The sequence below is a fragment of the Ornithorhynchus anatinus genome, chromosome 7 (genome assembly GCF_004115215.2).
Source record: "Ornithorhynchus anatinus isolate Pmale09 chromosome 7, mOrnAna1.pri.v4, whole genome shotgun sequence".
Lineage (NCBI taxonomy): Eukaryota > Metazoa > Chordata > Mammalia > Monotremata > Ornithorhynchidae > Ornithorhynchus > Ornithorhynchus anatinus.
Genome location: NC_041734.1, coordinates 58866558 through 58888920, shown reverse-complemented (window position 1 = coordinate 58888920; position 22363 = coordinate 58866558). Strand labels below are relative to the sequence as shown.

Sequence of the window (22363 nt, the reverse complement as noted above, 5' to 3'; positions counted from 1 at the left end):
TGGGCGGGGCTCCGCGGAGGGGGGGCGTGTCCCGGGGGGGGGGTGGGCGGGGTCAGTGACGTCACACCCCCGGCGGGCGGGGCTCCGCGCGGAGGGGCGGGGCCCGTGATTGGCCAGGGCGGCCGTGGGCGTTCCCCCCCCCGCGGGCGGGGGGAGGCGGGGCGAGCGGAAGTGACGTCTGCGGGCCTCGGCGCGGCTTCCGGTGCCGGGCGGAGCCGCGTCGGCGGGGCCCGAGGGGGAGCCGTCGGCGCCCACGGCCGCAGCCACCGCCACCGCCACGGCGACAGCGCGGGATGTAGCGGCCGGGAACCTCCCGCCCCCGCCCTCCTCCTCCTCTCTTCCTCCTCCTCCTCCTCAGCCCGGGGCCGGGCCCAGCCCGAAGCAGGTCAGACCCCCCTCCCCCACCCCCCACACACCTGCCAACCTTCATTCATTCATCCCTTCATTCATTCATCGCTTCATTCATTCTTCCTTCCTCCCTTCCTTTCTTCCTTTCTTCCTTCCTTTCTTCCTTCCTTCTTTCCTTCCTTCCTTCCTTCCTTCATTAATTCTTCCTTCCTCCCTTCATTCCTTCCTTCATTCATCCCTTCCTTCCTCCCTTCCTCCCTTCATTCCTCCATTCCTTCCTTCATTAATCCATCTGTGAAGGCTCACAGTCTTCATCCTCATTTTGCAGATAAAGGAACTGAGGCACAGAGGAGTGAAGTAATAATAATAATGTTGGCATTTGTTAAGCACTGACTATGTGCAGAGCACCGTTCTAAGCACTGGGGGAGATACAGGGTCATCAGGTGGTCCCACGTGAGGCTCACAGGCTTCATCCCCATTTTACAGATGAGGGAACTGAGGCACAGAGAAGTGAAGAAGTGAAGTGACTTGCCCGCAGCCACACAGCTGACAAGTGGCCGAGCCAGGGTTCGAACCCATGACCTCTGACTCCCCAGCCCGGGCTCTTTCCAATGAGCCACACTGCTTCTCTGGCCACATCATCACCATAAGTAGTCGCGTGGAACGAACTCCTCCTCCTTGGCTTCAGAGCTCTCCATTCTGTCGCCCAGTGGTCCATTCCAAGCGCTTAGTCCAGTGCTCTGCACATAGTAGGCTCTCAATAAACACCCCTGAATGAATGAATCCATCCATCCCCTGGCCCCCGCCTCCCTCTCCTCCCTCCTCTCCTTCTCCAGCCCAACCCGCACACGCTGCTGCTCTGCCACTAATGGGTTAGTGGGGGTATTTGAGTGCTTACTGCGTGCCAAGCACTGTTCTAAGCGCTGGGGGGATACAAGGTGATCAGGTTGTCCCATGTGGGGCTCACCGTCTTCATCCCCATTTTACAGATGAGGTCACTGAGGCCCAGAAAAGGGAAGTCAAACAGCTGGCAAGTCACACAGTCACCCAGCTGGCAAGTGGCAGAGGCGGGATTCGAACCCATGACCTCCGACTCCCAAGCCCGGCCTCTCTCCCCTGAGCCACGCTACTTCTCTTCACTAACCTCCTCCTCCCCTGTCCCGCCGTCGACCCCCCCCCCCCCACGCCCACGTCCTACCTCTGTCCTGGAGTGACCTCCCTCCTCACCTCCGCCAAACTAATAATAATAATAAGGTTGGTATTTGTTAAGCGCTTACTATGTGCACAGCACTGTTCTAAACGCTGGGGTAGATGCAGGATAATCAGGTTGTCCCACGTGAGGCTCACAGTTAATCCCCATTTTACAGATGAGGGAACTGAGGCCCAGAGAAGTGAAGTGACTTACCCACAGTCACACAGCTGACAAGTGGCAGAGCTGGGATTCAGCTGGGTGAGAAGTCGTTTCACTTCTCTGTGCCTCAGTTACCTCATCTGTAAAATGGGGATGAAGACTGTGAGCCCCACGTGGGACAACCTGATTCCCCTGTGTCTACCCCAGCGCTTAGAACGGTGCTCTGCACCTAGTAAGCGCTTAACAAATACCAACATTATTAAGTGGCAGATCCGGGCTTCGAACCCATGACCTCTGACTCCCAAGCTCGGGCTCTTGCCACTGAGCCACGCTGCTTCTCTTCCCCCCTTCAGAACCCTCTTGAGAGCTCCCCTCCTCCAGGAGGCCTTCCCAGACTGAGCCCTCCCTTTCCCTCTGCTCCTCCTCCCCTCCCCATTCTCCCTTCTCCCACCCTCTGCTCTTCCCCCTTCCCCTCCCCACAGCACTTGTGCCCATTTGTATAGGTTATTTATTACTCTATTTATTTTGTAATGAGGTGTCCATGTCTATGATTCTATTTATCTTGATGCTATTGACGCCAGACTACCGGCTTTGTTTTGCCGTCCGTCTCCCCCGTTTAGACCGGGAGCCCGTCGTTGGGCAGGGATGGTCTCTATCTGTTGCCCAATTGTCCATTCCAAGCGCTTAGCCCAGTGCTCTGCACACAGTAAGCGCTCAATAAATAGGATTGAATGAATGGCCCACCCCCCCGCCCCCAGCCTCAGTAGCCAGGAGCCCCGAGAGCTGAGGAGCCCCGTGGGGGCAGGGATCATCTCTCTCTTGCTGGATTGTACTTCTCAAGCGCTCAGTAATAATAATAATATAATAATGTTGGTATTTGTTAAGCGCTTACTATGTGCCACGCACTGTTCCAAGCTCTGGGGTGGATACAGGGTCATCAGGTTGCCCCACATGGGGCTCCCAGTCTTAATCACCGTTTTACAGATGAGGCCACTGAGGCCCAGAGAAGTGAAGTGACTTGCCCAGAGTCACAGATCTGACAGGTGGCAGAAGCAGGATTAGAACCCACGACCTCTGACTCCCAAGCCCGGGCTCTTTCCGCTAAGCCACGCTGCTTCTCACAGTCAGCGCTCATTTTGTTTTGCTCCCTTTTTAAACCGGGAGCCCGTTGCTGGTCGGGGATGGTCTCTATCTGTTTCCCAGTTGTACATTCCAAGCGCTTAGTAGAGTGCTCTGCACATAGTAAGCGCTCAATAAATAAGATTGAATGAGTGAATGAATAAATATGAATGAATGGATCAGGGCACTCCCAAGGGACAGCCCGGCCCCCAAAATGTCTACTGTGTGACTTTGGGCAAGACACTTAACTGCTCCATGCCTCAGTTCCCTCATCTGTAAAATGATTTAAGCCCGTGAGTCCCAAGCGGGACAACCTGATCACCTTGTATCTTTCATTCAGTCATATTTATTGAGCACTTACTGTGTGCAGAGCACTGTACTAAGCACTTGGATCTACCCCAGCCAGGGGGTGGGGAGACGGGGTCTCCCACACCTCTTTTTTCTCCCCATTTCCATGACCGGTGTGCCTTAGTCCTGTGGAAAGTAACCTGGAAAAGCAAGTCCAGGTCTTGGACAGTAAGGAGGAGAAATAGCTATAGCGGTGGTACTCATCTGGGAGTTTTTGTGGACAGAAGTGCTGGAAAGTATAACAGTGGAAGGATAGGACAGTGGGTGGCACATAATAAGCGCTTAAGAAATACCATAATTATAATTATTACCATCAGTCCGGGCCCTGATACTTCGCCGACTTGAGTAGCAGGATGTAGGGACTGCCTTTCCTTTGAAGTGGAAAAACCGCGGATGGATTTTCATCCGATTTCTCTAACCGTGACTAGGGGTGGGATCTTCCCCGACGGGACTGTGGTTTTCCTGAGATTTTCCAGCACCCATTAGCATGCTGTGCATCAGGCGGATGGGTACATCTGTGGACCTCTGTGGTTTCCTTAGACGGTATTTGTTAAGCGCTTACTACGAAGCACAAACCTGGCTCCTCTTGCGCTAACCACCTCACGGTGCCTCGATCTCCGACCCCGGCCTGGAAGGCCCTCCTTCCTCAACTCCTCCGGACAGTCACTCTTCCCTCCTTCAAAGTCTTCTTGAAGGCCCATCTCCTCCAAGAAGCCTTCCCAGACTAAGCCCCTCCTCATCTCCCACTCCCTTCTGCACCACCCAGATTTACCCCTTTGCTTCCCCTCTTCCAGCCCCACAGCACTGATGTACATATCTGTAGTTTATTTATTTGTACTGCTCTCTGTGCCCAACCCCCAGACTGTAAGGTTGTTGTGGAAAGGGATTGTATCTGTTTATTGTTGTGTTGTACTGGAAAAAAACCCAGGTCTGGGAGCCAGAAGGACCTGGGTTCTAACCCTGGCTCCACCACTTGTCTGCTGTGTGACCTGTGTGACCTTAACTATTCTGTGTCTCAGTTACCCCTTCTGCAAAATGGGGATTTAATGCCGTGAGTGAGCTCCAAGTGCTTAGTACAGTGATCTGCACACAGTAAACGCTCAATACGTACAGTGGGATGTGTCAGGCGCACGGGTTGGACAGAATCCCTGTTCCAGAGGGGGGGGTAACTGAGGCACAGAATAGGTAAGCAATTTGGGTTAGAACCCAGGTCCTTCTGATTCCCAGACCCGTGCTTTTTTCCAGTAGGCCTTGCTGCTTCCCTGGTTATGTATACACGATTGGACTATAGAGGTAACACCAGGGAAACAGGGCATGGGTTCGAATGCCGGTTCTGCCACTTGTCAGCTGTGTGACCGTGGGCCAGTCACTTAACTTCTCTGGGCCTCAGCGACCCCATCTGTAAAATGGGGATGAAGACTGCGAGCCTCATGTGGGACTACCTGATTACTCTGTGTCTACCCCAGCGCTCAGAACAGTGCTCTGCACATAGTAAGCGCTTAACATATACCAACATTATTATTATTATTTTCTTGTTTCACTTCTCTTAGAGTGAAATCTGGCATGGCATTCCTACTCTGTAATGGAGCTCTTGTGGTTGGACTCTCAGCTTGTGAAATTAGAGTTCAGATTGCTCACCCTTATCTGGGCAAGACCCTTCCCCTCCTGAGCTGCATTTTGGGAAGCAGCTTCAGGCTGGAGTCCTGGGAGTGCTTGATCCTCCATACCCCCTAAGTAAAGCCGTAATTCCTAGGGACTTAGGAAATTAGTACCTAGGCCTTAAGGGACCCTGATAACATTCTGAGTAAATCAGATGAGGATTGGAAAGAAGAACCACTGATCCATTAGTAGAAGGCGGCAAAGCTCTGATTTTCCCTTGTTTACCTAAATAACAAAAACAAGACATCACTCTGGAAGGAAGTTTCCCCAGGTGAACCCTGTAAAAGGAAGCAAAATAGAATTGCTCCATCTTACAATTCTGTTGCATGGTCCATTCCCAGTCGCCACTTTGTAGACTTTTTTTTTTTTAGCAGCCCGGGGAGCTCGTAGCGTCCTTGAATAAGAAACTGGGGTCTTTAGGCTCTTGCCGGGCTGACAAATGGTTATTAGTGTGAAGCGTGTGGAAGCGATAATGATATGGCCTCAGTTGTGCTGAAATGCTAGGTTGTTTTTGTTTCGTGTCTTTTGGGGGTGGTGGTTTATTTTTAATTGTGGTGCCAAGTTCAAGGTCCAAGTTCACCGTGGCAGGTTTCCTTAACCACTCACTGTGGGCGGAGCACTTTTAACCTCCTGGTTAAAAGTCAGCTCGTTTCTCCCCCCTCACTGATCTCTTTCCCCCAGACCGTGAAGTCAGGGTTCTTCTCACTGTGTGACACCTAAGCACTTTAATACTCACAATCCGCCATAGCACTTAGGTACTTGTATACTTTACCACTTCCTCTCTGTAATATACTTTAGTGTCCGTCTCCCCTGCTGGTCCGTAAGATCCTTAAAGGCAGAGATCGCGTCCCCTAATTGCGTTGTATTCTCCAGAGGGCCTTGAACCGTGCAATATTACCGACCGGGTCTTGGAATTTTATTTAATTGGAAACGCTGAGGTGAAACGACTATCCAAGGTGGCGGTAGGCCCTTCAAGCAACCCCGGGCATTTATCGGTTTTTAATCATCCCTTCCACCTTCCACCATCTTTTCCAATTTTATAAGGGAATGGGTGTGTGTGCACGCGCGCGTGTGCGTGTGCTTGGCATTCGGTTCGACCGTAAATCAGTAATTAAGATCACCGGCTGTTTAACAACAGAGTGTAACCAACATCCAACAAATGATGCCCATCCCCTAGCAAGGACCGGCGGGTAAGCAGCGTGGCTCAGTGGAAGGAGCGCGGGCTGGGGAGTCAGAGATCATGGGTTCAAATCCCGGCTCCGCCGCTCGTCGGCTGTGTGACTTCGGGCAAGCCGCTTCACTTCTCTGTGCCTGAGTTACCTCATCTGTAAAATGGGCATTAGGACTCTGAGCCCCACGTGGGACGACCCGATCACCTTGTATCCTCCCCAGCGCTTAGAACGGTGCTTTGCACATAGTAAGCGCTTAAGTGCCAACGGTATTATTATCATCTCTGGTATTAATCCCGCGGCCCTAAATCCCCTCTGTGATGTTCTGAGGCGCATTAATGTCTGCTCTCCCAAAGCAGACCTGGCCCTGTCCTGATTGTGTAACAAGAACTTCCTGGCCTTCCTTCCTGCAACAGCTTCTAAAGCAAGTTACAGGGTGTACTTTTCCACTGCAGGCTGTAGGTCACTGACACTTGGCTGCCCAGAAAGGGAGCTGTGGCCCGAACTCCGGGGGCTGGGTGGGGGGGGGGCTGCGTGTTTCCCTCTTCCCCTTCCTGTCACTTCTCCCCCACCCGCCCTTGCTTTGACTCATCTATCCCTTTCCTAGGTTTAAAAATGTGTGGAGAATGTTCTGGGAGCAGCTGGCATTTAGAAAATCAGAAAGGGCAAAGGCCCTTGGCTGTTTGGCTCTTGTCCTGAACTGCTCTGGTTAGGGAAGGAGAGGGCATGAGCGAATAATCTGAGGGCAGAAAGAAGTTTGTATCAAGGAGTGCTGGAGGAGTCGCCAGTGGGTGTTGTCCCCACCCCAGGGAGGAGTTTTGCCAATTAAATAGCTCCGAAAGCCCCTAGGACCGATGAAAATTCAACTGGCCAACCGGCCAGGGATTGGGAACCTGATCTTTCCCTAGCCTTGGCACAACCCGCACGTTTCTCTTGCTCCCGACTGAGAGACCCTCCTTCCCGTCCCCCGCCGCTTCCCCAGGAAAGCCAGAAGGAACTCTCCCAGACTTATCGGCGAGGGAATTGTATTTGCTGTGGACCGAGGACATGGAGAGACCTGAAAACCGTCTGGGTTGTCGGTGGGTTTGAAATAATTGTCGAGGGGTGGTATCTGGCTCTGTGAGGAAGGGGTTGAAGGGGGTGGAGATCGAGTTGGGTGTGGCAATTCTGTGGCGAAATCTGCTTCCTCCAAAACACGGGACCCAGACTGTTGGCAGCGCAGAGCGAGTATAGGCATCTTCCTCGCCCGTCCAGTCCCTAAGGCTGCTGTACCTCCTCTCTCCTACCTTGTCTTCCAGCAGCTAAAACAAGTTCATCCCTAATTCCCTGCCAGCGGCTCGGGGCTGGAGGTGAGTGACTCTCGGGGGGTTATTTTAAGGGAAACCAGAATGCTGCATCTTTGTGGTACTTGGATTTTTTTTATCAGAGCTCTCTCTCTGTCTCCGTCTCTCATCTTTCTTCACGGAGTTCGGATACACAAACCGGTCATCGGATTTGGCAGATTTATATTTTCATACTGTATTTCCGCCCTTGGCTTACGACGCATTACTTGTGTTTGATCTAGTAAGTCGGCGACGGCTGGCGTAATGGCACGGGGCCTTCGACCTAGGAATGGATTTTAGCCTCTGAACCGCCCCCGTCTCTGAGTTAGAAGCGGCGGCGGCTATTGGCCGATTTAGCGGCACATTTCCCATCTCTCAGTGATATCCAGAAGCGCCTCCCGTCACTTTTAGAAGCGATGCAGGTTGTTAGGGATCATTTGTGGAAGTCTTTTGTACTGGGTCAGTTTCGTTCAAAGAATATTGGACGGTTTGGTTAATACTACCGGGAGCGGCTGATTGTGCCGTAGGTCTTACGGGCACATGGAGTGGCTTTTCTATGTCTGCCGTGATTTTCTTTCAACCCCGTAGACCGTCAGCTTGTCTGGGGGTGGGGAACGTGTCTACCGACTCTGTTATATCGTCCTCTCCCCAGCGTCTAGTACAGTGCTCTGATCACAGTTAGCGCTCAATAAATACGATTGATTGCTTTCCTTTTCCAAATGTGGCAAGAAGCGTGTTTCCCGGCAGTTTATGGAAGGCTCCCTTGAGGTCAACCTTGTTCTGAGGATATTTCTCCATTTGCCCCGTCACCTCTTGAGGATTTTTAAGGCCCCCGTGTCTCCTGCCGGACCAGCGTAGTCTCTGGCTTGCTGGTCGCCAAGCCTCTGTTGCAGCTGGCGGGATTTTAGAAGAGGAGAAGCCGGCCGGTCGGTGGTTCACTCCAGTGCTCTCCAACTGCCAACCTGCTTGCCGACGTCCTTTCCCTCCTTTCCGGGCAGGCTGCTGGGTCACTAATGATAAGGGGCCTTAACCTCAACTGAGGGATGACCAGGACGGTGGCATCTTTGTTTTGAAACGCGAATGTGCCCCCTCCGTGAGCAGAGAACTCTTTGTTTCGGCAGTTGCTTCGGTACCCCGGGCTAATCACCGTCATCTTCGTCAGTGATATTTATTGAGCGCTTAATATGTGCAGAGCACTCTAGGCCGACACTGACGGTGGCTTTGAGGGACTCGTAGGGTGCCTCCGTAGTTCCCGTGTGCCTGGGCGTGGCTCTCGGAGAAGTAATCCAAGCAGGGTCTCTGTGGCCAAGCCGCCTCAGCCAGCGAGCGGGACGTCTCGGTGGTTGGGGCGGTCTCATTCGTTCACTCGGTCGTATTTATCGAGCGCCTACTGTGTGCGGAGCACTGTACTAAGCACTTGGGAAATACAGTGCAGCAATAGAGACGATCCCTGCCCACGGCGGGCTCACAGTCTAGAAGGGGGGAGACGGACATCAAAACAAGTAAACAGGCATCAGGAGCATCATTACAAATAAGAATTGTAGGCATATATACACCATTAACACAAATAAATAGAGTTGTAATTGTAAAGATGTGCTTTTATACCCAAATACTATGGAGCGGGGAGGGAGGGAGCGAGTAGGAGCGATGCGGAGGGGAGGAGGAGTTGAGGAAAAGGGGGGCTTAGTCTGGGAAGGCCTCCTGGAGGAAGAGAGCTTTCAGCAGGGCTTTGGGGGGGGGGGGGAGTGGGATAGTTCGGCAGATGTGAAGAGGGAGGGCATTCCAGGCCAGAGTAGGACGTGGGCCGGGCGAGAATGAGGCCCGGAGAGGCGATGAGTGCCAGAGGAGCGGAGTGTGTGGGCTGGGATGGAGGAGAGAAGGGAGGTGAGGTTAGAAGGGGCAAGGTGATGGAGAGCTCTGAAGCCATTAGTGAGCAATTGCAGTCTCTTGCAACAGTAGGTCGGGCAGGGCTGTGGTCAAGGGCTTGTTTACAGTTGAATCGGTTGTCGGCTTTCACAAGGTGGGATGTTACACAAATGTGATCGCCACTCAAGTGGTGGACTCCTATTAAAACCTGTTCGAGCCAACCACGGCGGGCCAGCCACCCAGCCACCAGCAGCCAAGCGCTCTCCGGGCGCTTGCCGGGCGGAAGACTGGTTTCCCAGCTTGTGGGAGCCAAGCCAAACCGGCTCTAACCACTTGGTCGTGTCTAAGCCTGCGGTTATCTTGGTGATATCGGGGGCTTTCCGTTCGACTGCGTTTTGTCTCCTTTTGGGCAGAGTCAGTCCCAACCGAGGACGGCAGGAATGGTCCTGCAGAGGCCAAATACAACTACTGATTACAATAATAATAACTGGGGTATCTGTTAAGCACTCACTACGTGCCAGGCGCCGTACTAAGCGCGGGACGGACGCAAGCAGATCGGGTTGGACGCGATCCTTGTCCCACGTGGGGCCGACAGTCTCAGTCCCCGTTTTACAGATGAAGTTACTAGGCGTAGAGAAGCGAAGTGACGTGCCCGAGGTCACCCAGCAGACGGGTGGTGGAGCCGGGATTAGAACCCGTGACCTTCTGACCCCCAAGCCCGCGCTCCGTCCGTCGTGCCTCGCTGCTTCCGTGGGGCCAATCCCACCCTCGCCCTGGGGTGTTGGGTGTAGGGCTGTCTTGCTTTTGGGGCGCTGAGCCTAGGCTGGACCCACCCCTGAAGGACGTGGCTCGCGAGCAAGGCTGCCTCTGGGGACCAATGGGGGCTGAGGCCTAGTCACCTGACTACTGAGAGAAGCAGCGTGGCTCAGTGGAAAGAACCTGGGCTTGGGAGCCAGAGGTCATGGGTTCGAGTCCCGGCTCTGCCACGTATCAGCCGTGTGACTGTGGGCAAGTCACTTCACTTCTCTGGGCCCCAGTTCCCTCATCTGTAAAGTGGGGATTAACTGTGAGCCTCACGTGGGACAACCTGATTATCCTGTATCTCCCCCAGCGCTCAGAACAGTGCTCTGCACATAGTAAGCGCTTAACAAATACCAACATTATTATTATTACTGGTCGGCCTGGGCCAGAAGAGGCAGGAAATGTAAGCTCCTTGTGGGCAGGGAACGTGTCTGCCGACTCTGTGTTACCCTCTCAATTGCTCGGTGCAGTGCTTTGCACACAGTGAGCACTCAGTAGATACCACTGATCGATTGAGAGGCAGGTCCCATCATCCAGTTGCTTGGCCCGTGCTAGGGCCTAAAGAAGAAGGGCGTCTCTCCCTTATGGACCAACTCATCAATCGGTCACTATTTGAGTGCTTACTGCGTGCAGAGCACCGTGCTAAGTCCTGGGGAGACCACGATATAACGGAGTAAATGGAGATATGCCCTGCCCACAGTGAGCTTACATCTTCCGTGTCGTCTTGTGGGTGGAGCTGAGATATAATTCTGCTCCGTAACCACCGGGTCTTGAGAGGTGCGGGTTGCCCGCCTTCTTTGCGTTCGTGAGCCGACCCATAGGGTGACGCCAGAGAACGCCCTCCCTCCTCAAAGCCGACGGACAACCGCTCTCCCCTTCTTCAAAGCCTTACTGAACGCCCGTCTCCTCCAAGAGGCCTCCCCAGACTAAACCCCACTTTTCCTCATCTCCAGCTCCCTTCTGCGTCACCCTGACTTGCTCCCTCTTGCTCTCCCCTACTCCCAACCCCAAAGCACTAATGTACATGTCTCTAATATTATTTATTTTGCACTGACGTCTGTCTCTCCCACTCTAGACTGTGCTCATTGTGGGCAAGGAACGTCACTGTTTATTATGTGATTGTTGTAGCGTACTTTCCCAAGTGCTTGGTACAGTGCTCCGCGCACAGGAAGCGCTCGCTAGATACGATTGAATGAATGAACCAAATTCACTCCTGTTTTGCTCCTGTCTGTGGAAGTGGCTCTGGTTCTGGGCCAGCCCTGAGCCAGAATCTCTCTCCCGTCTGTAATGACTTTGGGAGGGTCTGGTCTAATCCCAACCCAGGAAAACCAGCTTGGTCCTGGGACTAAACCAGAGGTTGACTGGGTCCCCCTTCGAGGGACCTCAGATTCCTTAAACGTGCCCCGGTCTTCCTAGGGTCAGTCGGGACGGTGACGACCCCGGGCCGGGACAGAGCGAGGAGTGAGGGTTGGAGAGAGGGACTCTTCGCTGTGCTCAACTCCGCGGGGGTCTCTTGAAATCCCAAGCCAGGAACACACGTCGCCAACGTCACTTGGGTCCGTGTGTTTGCTCCTAGCGACCACCGGCCTGGGGAGATCTCCGCCCTCTGGGGCCGGGAGACCTCAGCCGTCGCCCAAGCTGAAGCAACGGGTCGCCGACGCGCCGCCCAGATGTCTTCCCGCAAAGGATCCACGGGGCCTCCGAGCAGCGGGGCTCCCACCAGCACTCGGGAGACAGACACGGTGGAGCTGGCCGAGCTGGGACCCCTACTACAGGAGAAGGGCAAGCGGGCAGTCGCCAACTCGACCAAAGTAAGTCACGGGTCCCCGATCTTGCCGCCACCCCCTAGCCCCGGGCTCCCCAAATGGCGAGCCGCGGTCCACCGGCGGAACTTGGCCCCGGCAGTCCAAAGCTCTGCCCCGGGCAGCTTATTAAGAGAAGCAGCGTGGCTCAATGGAAAGAGCCCGGGCTTGGGAGTCAGAGGTCATGGGTTCTAATCCCGGCTCGGCCACTCGTCAGCTGTGTGACTCTGGGCAAGTCACTTCACTTCTCTGTGCCTCAGTCACCTCATCTGGAAAATGGGGATGAAGACTGTGAGCCCCACGTGGGACGACCTGAGCACCTTGTATCCCCCCCAGCGCTTAGAACGGTGCTTCGCACATAATAAGCGCTTAACAAATACCGTCATCATCATTATTATTATTTTGTGTGCTGGGAATGGGCCGCTGCATGTTTTGGGCCTTGTGATCCCTGATGCATTTTTGCTCCGGACCCTCTACTGGAAAGCATGAGGACTCGACGGGCAGCCCCTGCATCCTTCCCCTGCTGGCATTCGGGACGGAAGGCGAGGTGCCCCTCAAGCCTCTGGTACACCCCCAAACAAAAAAAGGATGAGAAGTGCTTCTCGGGTCAGTCTTCACCCCTCAGGCCTCTCACTGTCCCTACTCATTAGGGGGCTAGTCCGCATTATTCAAAGGGGATCCTAGAAGCACTTCCTTCTAAAGAGAGAACCCTCCCCGAAAGCTTTCCTTTCCTCCTTGCCAGACCGAGGGCAAAAGCCACAGGCCAGGAAGGGAGACTAGGAAGGTGCTTTGGGCCTTCCAGACCCCACTAGATGGTTGCTCCTCCCCCCGGGCTGTGGGGTGGGCACTTTGGGGACACAGTGAGGGATGACGCCGGGGGCCACTTGCCTAGAGCGTACTGGTGTCTTCCCCGGGGGTATCGAGGGTTGACCGGACTCCCCTTCCGTTAAGCCGGCTCCCCGAGAGCTATTTTCAGGGCCAGCATTCTCTCAGGATTAGACTCTGCCTGGGGACTCTGTTCACTGAGGATTCTCTGCCCTTTCATGCAGAGACCCCAGGGACTCCCACCTTAGAGAAGCAAAGATCTGTCGATAGGTTCTGCCAGTGTCTGGAGACAGGATTTCTTGCCAGCAGAATGCAGTTCGTCGGGGTTGAGAGTGCCCCCCCACCCCCACCCCCGAGACTTTGGATTTTCTTCCTTGTTTGGGCTCCAAATAAACCTTGGGGAGAAGAATTTGGAGGAAGCAGGATTGAGAGCGGCAGGTCACTGCTCCGGAGAGGAGAAGGGGGCCTCGCTCGTCTCCTAACCCTCGGAGAATCCGTCTGCCGGACGCTAGGTGAATCTCGGGCCTCGGAAGGCGTCTCCCCGAGTCGAATCTTTCTTTGAACGCAAGGAAATTGGGCCTTGGGTGCGGGGAGCCGCCTCGTGAGGCCAGGTAGGAGGCACCGAGATCGTGCTTTTCGGATGTATAACGCGCTCCTGTTGGTGAGATGGTTGAGTGTGCTTTCCCTTCTATAGGTCGAAGAAGAGCAAACATGCCCGGTCCCTCAGGAGGAAGAGGAGGAGGTGCGGGTGCTGACGCTGCCCCTGCAGGCCCACCATGCCATGGAGAAGATGGAGGAATTCGTGTATAAGGTGCTGGCTGAGAGCATCTGCCCTGGAGTAGGGGAGCGAGCAGTGGGGCAGGGGAGTAGGGCAGCAGGCTGGCTGGGAAGCTCCCAGCAGAGTCCCCAGGCCAAAGCGCGCCATGGATCGATGGGGGCGTGTAGCGGGGGTGGGTTGTCTTTTGGGTAGGAGCCAAACGGGAGGAAGGCCGGCCTGAGCTGGGTGTGGGGAACGGGTCGGATTTCTGCCGTCCTCCCTCGTGCTTTGCCTTTTTTAAAAACCCGGTGACTCCGAACCCATTTCTCTTCAGGGACGGGGTCGGCATCGGAGCCCACCGGGTCACCCGCTCTTCCCGCGGGATCCCCGGTGGTGAATTCACCACAGGCTGACTCTCCACCTCACCTTGTCCAGTGGGAGCACAGTGGGCCCCAGGACCGGGCCTAGCCGGGTTACGTGTGTTGCAGGTATGGGAAGGCCGCTGGCGGGTCATCCCCTATGACGTGCTCCCCGACTGGCTGAAGGACAATGACTACCTGCTGCACGGACACCGGCCGCCCATGCCCTCCTTCCGCGCTTGCTTCAAGAGCATCTTCCGCATCCACACCGAGACGGGCAACATCTGGACCCATCTCCTGGGTGAGTGGTAGAGGGAGCCAACCTCTCCCCGTCCCTAGACGGCAGCGAGATGTGGCCCTTTCCAGTGGCCAGAGGGCAGATGGTGTATTGGGGGGGGGGGGTGCCTCACCCTTCTTCTCTTCCCCCTTCCAGTATTTATGACCTTGGCTGTCCCCATAGATGCTGACTTTGAAGAAGGTAGACTAGATAATCACTGAAAGGGGCTACAAGAATTTTGGGGTTGGGAGCTTCTCAGAGAGAGGGAGCGCATGCGCACACGAGAGAGAGTGCTGGGTCCCTCCTGACCCCCAGCTCCTGCCTCTAAATAAAAAAAAAAAATGTTTAAAAGCAAAATGCTTCAGTAGAAACAATGACCAGTTTGTTGGGCTTATAAGAGAAGAACTGTTTTTCCTTGGCCACATTTACAGGAATTTTCACAGCTCAGTCCTTGACCCCGGCGTTTAAAATGGCATCTCGTTGCATAGGTCACACCCAAAAGGACCTCCCCACTTCCTCCAGGCCTTGGGCATTCCTCTCCCTTTCCCTGACTGACTTCCTTCTTCCCCTTACAGGTTTTGTGCTGTTTCTCTTTTTGGGGATCTTGACCATGCTCAGACCAAATATGTACTTCATGGCTCCCCTGCAGGAGAAGGTGGTCTTTGGGATGTTCTTTCTGGGTGCCGTGCTGTGCCTCAGCTTCTCCTGGCTCTTTCACACTGTTTATTGTCATTCAGAAAAGGTCTCCCGGACATTTTCCAAGTGAGTGTCAAGGATGCCCATGGGATCGGGCAGGCCCTCGTCTGTTCGGGGTGAGGCCTGTATATTCTCACTGGTTGTGGGTAGTGCGTTGGAAGTAAAATGATAAAACGTTTTATTTCGTCCTCCACATAAGCCAAGCTGGCCCCGTCACCCAACGTTACGACGTCTCAAGTCGTAGAGTTTGATGACTATTCATTCCGAAGGTGTGGCCCAGCCCCGTGCCACGTAAAGTGGCGTTGGACAGCTTTCCCGGTCCTCGTTTCCCTCACTTGATTTCCTGCTGGCCTGGACCCAAGGCAGGGTGGAGTGAGGTTAGCCTGGGTTTCCTCCCGTTTCTCGAGCCGAGCTTATCTCGGCCACCCATGCAGGGCGAGAGGCCCTAGGGCTTGACATCCTAGTGCCCCAGGCCCCCCTCCCGTAGGCCGGGCGAATTACTCGCTTTGTTTCTGGACTGTTTTCATCACCAAGTGTTTGTTATGCTCCCAGTGACTTCAGGCTGGTCTCCTAGAGATTTCCAGAGGTTGGGGAAGAGCAATTTGCCAGAGCCCCCCCCCAGCTTGGGGGCTGGGTTCGGGGGGCTGGCCAGCAGGCCTTCTGGGGCTGGGGGGCGGGGGCGGTGTCAGCGGTCCCTCTCCGATTAGGAGGCAGGTAACGGATCCCGGAATCTGGCTTCTAGAAATCATTCCAGCCTTGAAGTAAACAGCTTTCATTTGGGGATCTCTCAGGCTGCGGAGGGTTAATTGGGAAATGGATCAAGAAGGGAATCGGGCCCCTGGATCGTAGACACCAGGTGGGGCAAGAAATAACCCATCATACAGTCCAGGAGACCCTCTGGTTTCTGTCATTGACTCGTTTTGTGTCCGGCTGGTTTTTCAGACTGGATTATTCAGGGATCGCTCTGCTAATCATGGGAAGTTTTGTCCCCTGGCTCTATTACTCGTTCTACTGCTCCCCCCAGCCTCGGCTCATCTACCTCTCCATCGTCTGCGTTCTGGGCATCTCTGCCATCATTGTGGCCCAGTGGGACCGGTTTGCCACCCCCAAGCACCGGCAGACAAGAGCAGGTGAGTGTGCTTTGGTCGCGGGGATCCGTTTAGACCTCGGGCTCGGAACGGCACCGGCACGACAGGGCCTGGGGCTTGGTATCCTGACTCAGGGAACGGGGTTCGGAAGCCCCACGAGCTCCAGGAATAGCAGACGGAAGCTAGGTGTTCTTCTTTGTCCCTCCTTCTGACTCCCACAGCTAATTCTATTCCCCCTGAAGCGCTCTTTGACCATCCTCCCTTGGACACTTCACCCCCTCTGCCCTTTGACGTGGGGGCGAGGGGGATTGGAGAGAGAGGGAGAGAGAGATTTTCACATGGGCCATGGTAGTTTCCATTGATAAGCACAGTGCTAGAGAGACTGCTCCACTGTACTCCCCTGCCCTAAATAGGTCCTGCCTATGGAAGCAGCGTGGCTCAGTGGAAAGAGCCTGGGCTTCGGAGTCAGAGGTCATGGGTTCGACTCCCAGCTCTGCCACATGTCAGCTGTGTGACTGTGCGCAAGTCACTTAACTTCTCTGTGCCTCAGTTACCTCATCTGTAAAATGGGGATTAACTGTGAGCCTCATGTAAGACAACCTGATGACCCTGTATCTCCCCCAGCGCTTAGAACAGTGCTCTGCACATAGTAAGCGCTTAGTAAATACCAACATCATTATTATGTTCTCGGTCAGATGTATTTTTTGAGCCCTTACTGTGTGCAGACCATTGAACCAAACGCTTGGGAGAGTACAGTGTAACAGAGTCGGTAGACGCATTTCCTCTCCACAGTGGGCTTACAGTCTAGAGGAGAGATTTCATTCAGTCGTGTTTATTGAGCACTTACTGTGTGTGGAGCACTGCCCCAAACACCTGGGAGAGTACAATACAACAATAAACAGGCACATTTTTGAGCTTACAGTCCAGAGGGGGGAAACAAATATAAATAAATTGTAGATATGTACATAAGTGTGCTGTGGGCCTGGGAGCGGGGGGCGGGGGGGGGAGAACAAAGGGCGCAAGTCAGGGCGACGCAGAAGGGAGTGGGAGATGAGGAAAAGTGAGGCTTAGCCTGAGAAGGCCTCTTGGAGGAGAAGGGCCTTCAGCAAGGCTCTGAAGAGGGGGGAGAGTCATTGCGTTTTGATTGAGATGGGGGTGCAGATGTGAGGCAGCCATCCAGGAGAGGCAGAAGAGTGTTGAACATGTTTTAACATGTGATAAGTCGTCCCAGGGCTTCTGGGTAAAGCTGTCTTAAATTCATACCGGTAAAACATTAGCAACCTGGGCAGATTCCCCAGGAAGTTCTAGGATGTGGACATCATGGTCACCAGCTAGGGACTAGCACAGAAAATCTAACAGGAATGTCAGATCGGTCGTTCAAGGAATGGTATTTTTGGGGCACCTAACTTTGGGCTGTGCATAGCGCTAAGCACTGGGGAGAGTTTAGTAGACGCAGGTGGTCGACGTGATCGATCCCTGCCCTCGAGGAGTTTATAATGGAGCAACGGACACAGGCAGTAAAATAAATTTCAGGTAGGAAGGCAAGAGAGCATCTAGGCTATGTGCCTCGATGTTTTTAACAAAAGATTTGGCTAACCCAAGGTTCACAAAAGAGAAAATAGAAGAACTGAGGAGAAGGAGATAGGAGAAGCATTGTGGTTTAGTGTCAGGAGCTCGGGCTTGGGAGTCAGGTCGTGGGTTCTAATCCCAGCTCCGCCTGCTCTGTGACCTTGGGTAAGTCACTTCACTTCTCTATGCCTCAGTTCTCTCATCTGGAAAATGGGGATTAAGACTGTGAGCCCACATGGGGCAACCTGATCACCTCGTATCTCCCCCAGTGCTTAGCACAGTGCTTGGCACATAGTAAGCGCTTAAATGCCATCGTCATTATCATTATTATTATTATTATCATTACTATTATCTGAGACCCAAACAGGCCCTTTTTCCCCAGCTTCCCTAGTCAAGCCTGTGCTGGATTTTGGCCCTTGGGGTGTAGTTTACCCGATTTTGCCAGGGGTGTTGGAAGAAACCTCCGGCCGAAAGCCACTGTAACTGATGATGGTTCTTGTGGGTTAAGGAAGTCACAATTCATCACCGTAGGGGGGCTGTGGGAAAGGTAAATCCCATCACAGCCCGTTAATGTTTCCGTCTTAATAAATGATGCCCTGCCTGGGCAGAGTCAAGTGGGTGAAGTGTCCAAGGGAGCATGGTCAAAGAGCGCTTCAGGGGGAATAGAATTAGCTGTGGGAGTCAGAAGGAGGGACAAAGAAGAACACCTAGCTTCCGTCTGCTATTCCTGGAGCTCGTGAGGCTTCCGGACCCTGTTCCCTCAATCAGGATACCAAGCCCCAGGCCCTATCACAGTTAGCACTCGATAAATGCGATTGAGTGAGTGAATGAATAGGTCTAAAAGAGTTATAAGCCCAAAGGACTGGCGAAAGGGGCGAGGAAGGCCTGGTGTGGTTTGATTTCAGTAAATGACAAAAGTAACCCTCTGAAAGGATAAACATTGGTAACAACTAGTGTGGCAGCCCTTGCCCGCTTGACTTCATTTGCGGCTTGGCATCTGGGCCCTATTTTTAAGATTTCATTACTGGAAGTGCCCCTGCAGCTTACCACAAACCCTCTGTCCGTTTAGACTTTGTAAATGTCCTCGGGGCCTTAACCCTTTCCGTGCAGCTCCTAGACACACGTGCCCCAGCGGGTCTGATCGACTAGAACATGGCTATTTTCCTGCCCAGAAGAATTTAGGATTCCAGGTTGCTCACTGAATCCCAAGATTAGCCTCTACCTAAGCAAACAGTTGGGTGGCGGTGACCCTAGGAGAACTTGATTCTGCGTGTAGATCTGCCACTAAGGGAGATAGATTGGGAGAATCATTTGATTCCCTCGTATTTTCTGAGGATAGTAAGTCTGGGAGAAGAGAGGAGGGATTGTCGGAGCTCGTTGGAAGTCAGGCGTTAGATTGGTTCGTGATCTCTTGCGGATCAGATGTGCTTTACGGAGAATACTCAGCTAGGCCACCAAAGAGCTGGATAACTGGGGCCACTTTGGATTTCACTTCGGGCGTCAAGCCATCACCCTCTAAGTTCAGTGGTTACCCGTGGATAGATCCCGGGTCCACCCCTTCCTCTCCACCCTTGATGGTCACCACTCTGGTTCAAGCCCTCTTCACCTCCCGGCCGGATTACTTTAAAAAAAAAAAAAAAAAAAAAAAAATTGGTCTCTCCTCAATCCCCTCCCCGTTTCATTATCTCCAACCTGCAGCTGCTGGTGGTATCTTCTAAAGACGCCATGTGGAACCTATCATTGCCCCCCTCCACCTCTGGTGGTTTCTGCATTTGTCTCCACCTAAAACCCAAACTCCTAACACTGTTTTAAAAATTCCTCACCAGCTGAATCCCTCTCAACCTCCCCACCGCCTCCTCTCACTATACGTCCGTTTACCCTCTGCTCCTCAGGTAGCCAAACCGCACCTTCCCTGCAGCTCTCCCACCTCTGACCCACCCCTCAGAGCTCTCCCTCTGCCTGGGTCTCCCACCCCCAACAAAGCCCCCAGGCTTATGCTTTGCCACCTTCAAAGCCTCTTTAAAAACCACCCCTTCCAAGAAGCATTCCTTGGTTACTCATTCATTCATCCAATAGTATTTATTGAGCGCTTACTATGTGCAGAGCACTGTACTAAGAGCTTGGAATGTACAAATCAGCAACAGATAGAGACAGTCCCTGCCCACTGACGGGCTTACAGTCTAATCGGGGGAGACGGACAAAAACAATAGCAATAGAATCAAGGGGTTGAACATCTCATTAACAAAATTAATTGGGTAATGAAAATATATACAATTGAGCGAATGAGCACAGTGCTGAGGGGAGGGGAAGGGAGAAGGGGAGGAGCAGAAGAAAGAGGGGAAAAGAGGGATTAGCTGAGGGGAGGGGAAGGGGGGGTAGAGGGAGTGCAGAGGGAAAAGGGGAAGCTCAGTCTGGGAAGGCCTCCTGGAGGAGGTGAGCGCTAAGTAGGGTTTTGAAGAGGGGAAGAGAATTAGTTTGGCGGAGGTGAAGGGGGAGGGCGTTCCGGGACCGCGGGAGGACGTGGCCCAGGGGTCGACGGCGGGATAGGCGAGTCCGGGGCACGGTGAGCAGGTGGGCGGCAGAGGAGCGGAGCGTGCCGGGTGAGCGGTAGAAAGAGAGGGGAGGAGAGGTAGGAGGGGATCCCTTAGCTCTTGTTTTTCTCAGTTACGCATTCAGTTCCTTTTGTTTTTATCATTGGAACCTCTGCTCTTACGCATTCCCTTAGATCTTTGGCTGTTTATGTTCACTTGTCTCACTCATTAGATTTTAAGCCTCTTGAGGGCCGGGGCCGTATTTCCCTTGCTTTTACCGTCCATCCTTGAACATCCAGTGCAGTGTCCTGATCTCAACAGCCACGCGGTCCAGTTGGCTGCTATTGCTGATGGTTCTCTCCTTCCCCTCTCTGTTCCTTCAGGAGTGTTCCTGGGTCTGGGCTTGAGCGGCGTCGTCCCCACCATGCACTTCACCATTGCGGAAGGCTTTGTCAAGGCCACCACGGTAGGCCAGATGGGCTGGTTCTTTCTCATGGCAGTAATGTACATCACCGGGGCCGGGCTGTATGCTGCTCGAATTCCAGAACGCTTCTTCCCCGGCAAATTTGACATTTGGGTAAGGAAAGACTCCCCGCAGCTGGGGCCGGGGTGGGGGCTGGTCCTGAGAGTTCAGGGAGTCAGGTCGTTTTCTCCGGCGGACGGCTCTTCCCTAAAACCTTCCCAGCTTAGCCCCACCTGATTCCCCGTTTACTCCACTCATTCTGGTGACTCTTAATTATAGCTCTGTGTATGGTAGGTTTGTTTCATGTTTGTGTTTCTCTAATGTTTTGTCCTCCTATCCTTTGTGCTGATTTCTAAATTGGTCTATCTGTTCTCCTCTATTAGGGGGGCGGGGGTGACGTTCTTGTCAAAGCTCCCGTTAAAAGCTCACGCCGTATGTAGCGTTCACGTCCAGCATCGCCCACGTGTGCCCAGACCATTTCTTCCACTGTGTCCAAACGGGCTCACTTTGTCGGGCAGGCATCCCCTAGCTCCTTAATGATGCCCAAGCCAAAATGCGGAGCGAATCCACGCGTTGTGACAGAACTGACTATATCTGAATCTGATCTCTCTCCCCTGCCGGACTGAAAGCCAGGGCATCTTCCTCTGCAGTTTTCCTCAGCACTTATACGGTGCTCTGCAGCTGGCGGGACTGACTGACTGACCCGCCCTTTCTCTTCCTCTCCCTCTCACTCTCTGTCTCTCTCTCTTCACACAGTTCCAGTCTCATCAAATTTTCCACGTCCTGGTGGTGGCCGCCGCCTTCATCCATTTCTACGGGGTCTCGAACCTTCAAGAATTCCGTTACGGCCTCGAAGGCGGCTGCACGGACGACTCCCTCCTCTGAGCCTGCCCACCCGGAGGAAGAAGAGGAGGAGGAACAGCTTCCCAAGTGCTTTTTAAAACTTCTCCGTTGCCTAAGGGCAAGGAAGACTTTGAGCTGTCTGTTTGTGGATGAAACCTCAAAACAAACTCCTTACCGACCAAGCCTCAGCCCCCGCACCCGGAAGGGCAGAGACTTTCGAGATCTGGAACCATGGGAGAGCGAAGCCTACCTGAAGTCCTCCCCTTCCAGGAGGCCACCGGGATCCCTTGCGCAGACAGTATTTTAAAACTCACATTGAGATTTCCCTGTCCCTTTAGGGGGAAAAGCAAGAAGAGTTGAGTTTCCAGGTGAAAACGGGCCCAGAACCTCCGCTTAGTCTCATGGCTTAAGACTCTCCTCCCATTTTGTAGCACACTTTTCCAAGGGGTCCCCTCTTTCGAGGACCCAGACCAGCGTACGCAGCAGTAGGAATCAGGCCACCGTGTTCACCCGGCTGCTGGTGGCCATGTGCCCAGGGATCATCTAACTTAAGTTTTAATTCATTTTTTGTTTCCCCCGCCTCCCCACCCCTGACAGAATAATGTAAAGTTCAAATGGAGATATTTAATATTTAATACTAAGCTTGAAAAGAAATCTATCATTGCCGTGTATCTTAATGCGAAGACTCTATGGATATGAAAGGAGGTACCATATTTTAGGGGTTTAGGTCCATCGCAGCCTTTGCGTTTAGGTTTGTCTAATAAAGAGATCATTCTGTGTCTCTCTGTGCCTTTGTGAGGGGCGAGCGCTCTGACTGACCCGGCTGCCGTTGCCTGGGCGACGGGAGTCGGCCCAGGAGGCAGCGCAGGTAGGGAAGTGATGCTGTGGGGGCAAAGGACGGATCTGTTCCCGGAACGTGAGACGGCGCCCCTGGGGGAAAAACATTCTGCCGCTCTGGTAACTAAAGCCAGTGGTTTTTTCCACCGTGACGATAGGGCTCGGCCGAAGCCGCGCACGTACTCGGTGATCTTTATCACTTCGGTTTCCTCCTCCTCTCTGCCACTTTTTCCAGAGCTGATTCATCCCCAAATTAGATAACGGACAGTAAGCATCCGCCCGACGGCAGAGGGCTCAGGTTCCTTCTCGAGAGCCACCCCCTTCTTTGGATTC

The 22363-nt window shown here is 53.5% G+C and overlaps 1 protein-coding gene across 3 annotated transcripts; it reads left to right on the top strand.

Annotated features, from left to right (window-relative positions):
• Nucleotides 1–214: 214 nt before the first annotated feature.
• ADIPOR1 (adiponectin receptor 1) lies at nt 215–21974 on the top strand. 3 transcript variants are annotated; one of them, XM_029069226.2, is made up of 8 exons: nt 215–385; nt 11560–11794; nt 13305–13421; nt 13856–14027; nt 14579–14765; nt 15642–15829; nt 20271–20464; nt 21107–21974. In XM_029069226.2, exons 2-8 carry the CDS (start codon nt 11654–11656, stop codon nt 21233–21235), a joined length of 1128 nt encoding a protein of 375 aa, XP_028925059.1. In that variant the 5' UTR covers nt 215–385; nt 11560–11653; the 3' UTR covers nt 21236–21974. The 3 variants fall into 3 exon arrangements, with proteins under 3 accessions (XP_028925059.1, XP_007662804.1, XP_001515926.1); XM_007664614.4 differs by lacking the exon at nt 215–385 and adding an exon at nt 6671–7073; XM_001515876.6 differs by lacking the exon at nt 215–385 and adding an exon at nt 7217–7343.
• The last annotated feature ends 389 nt before the right edge of the window (nt 21975–22363 follow it).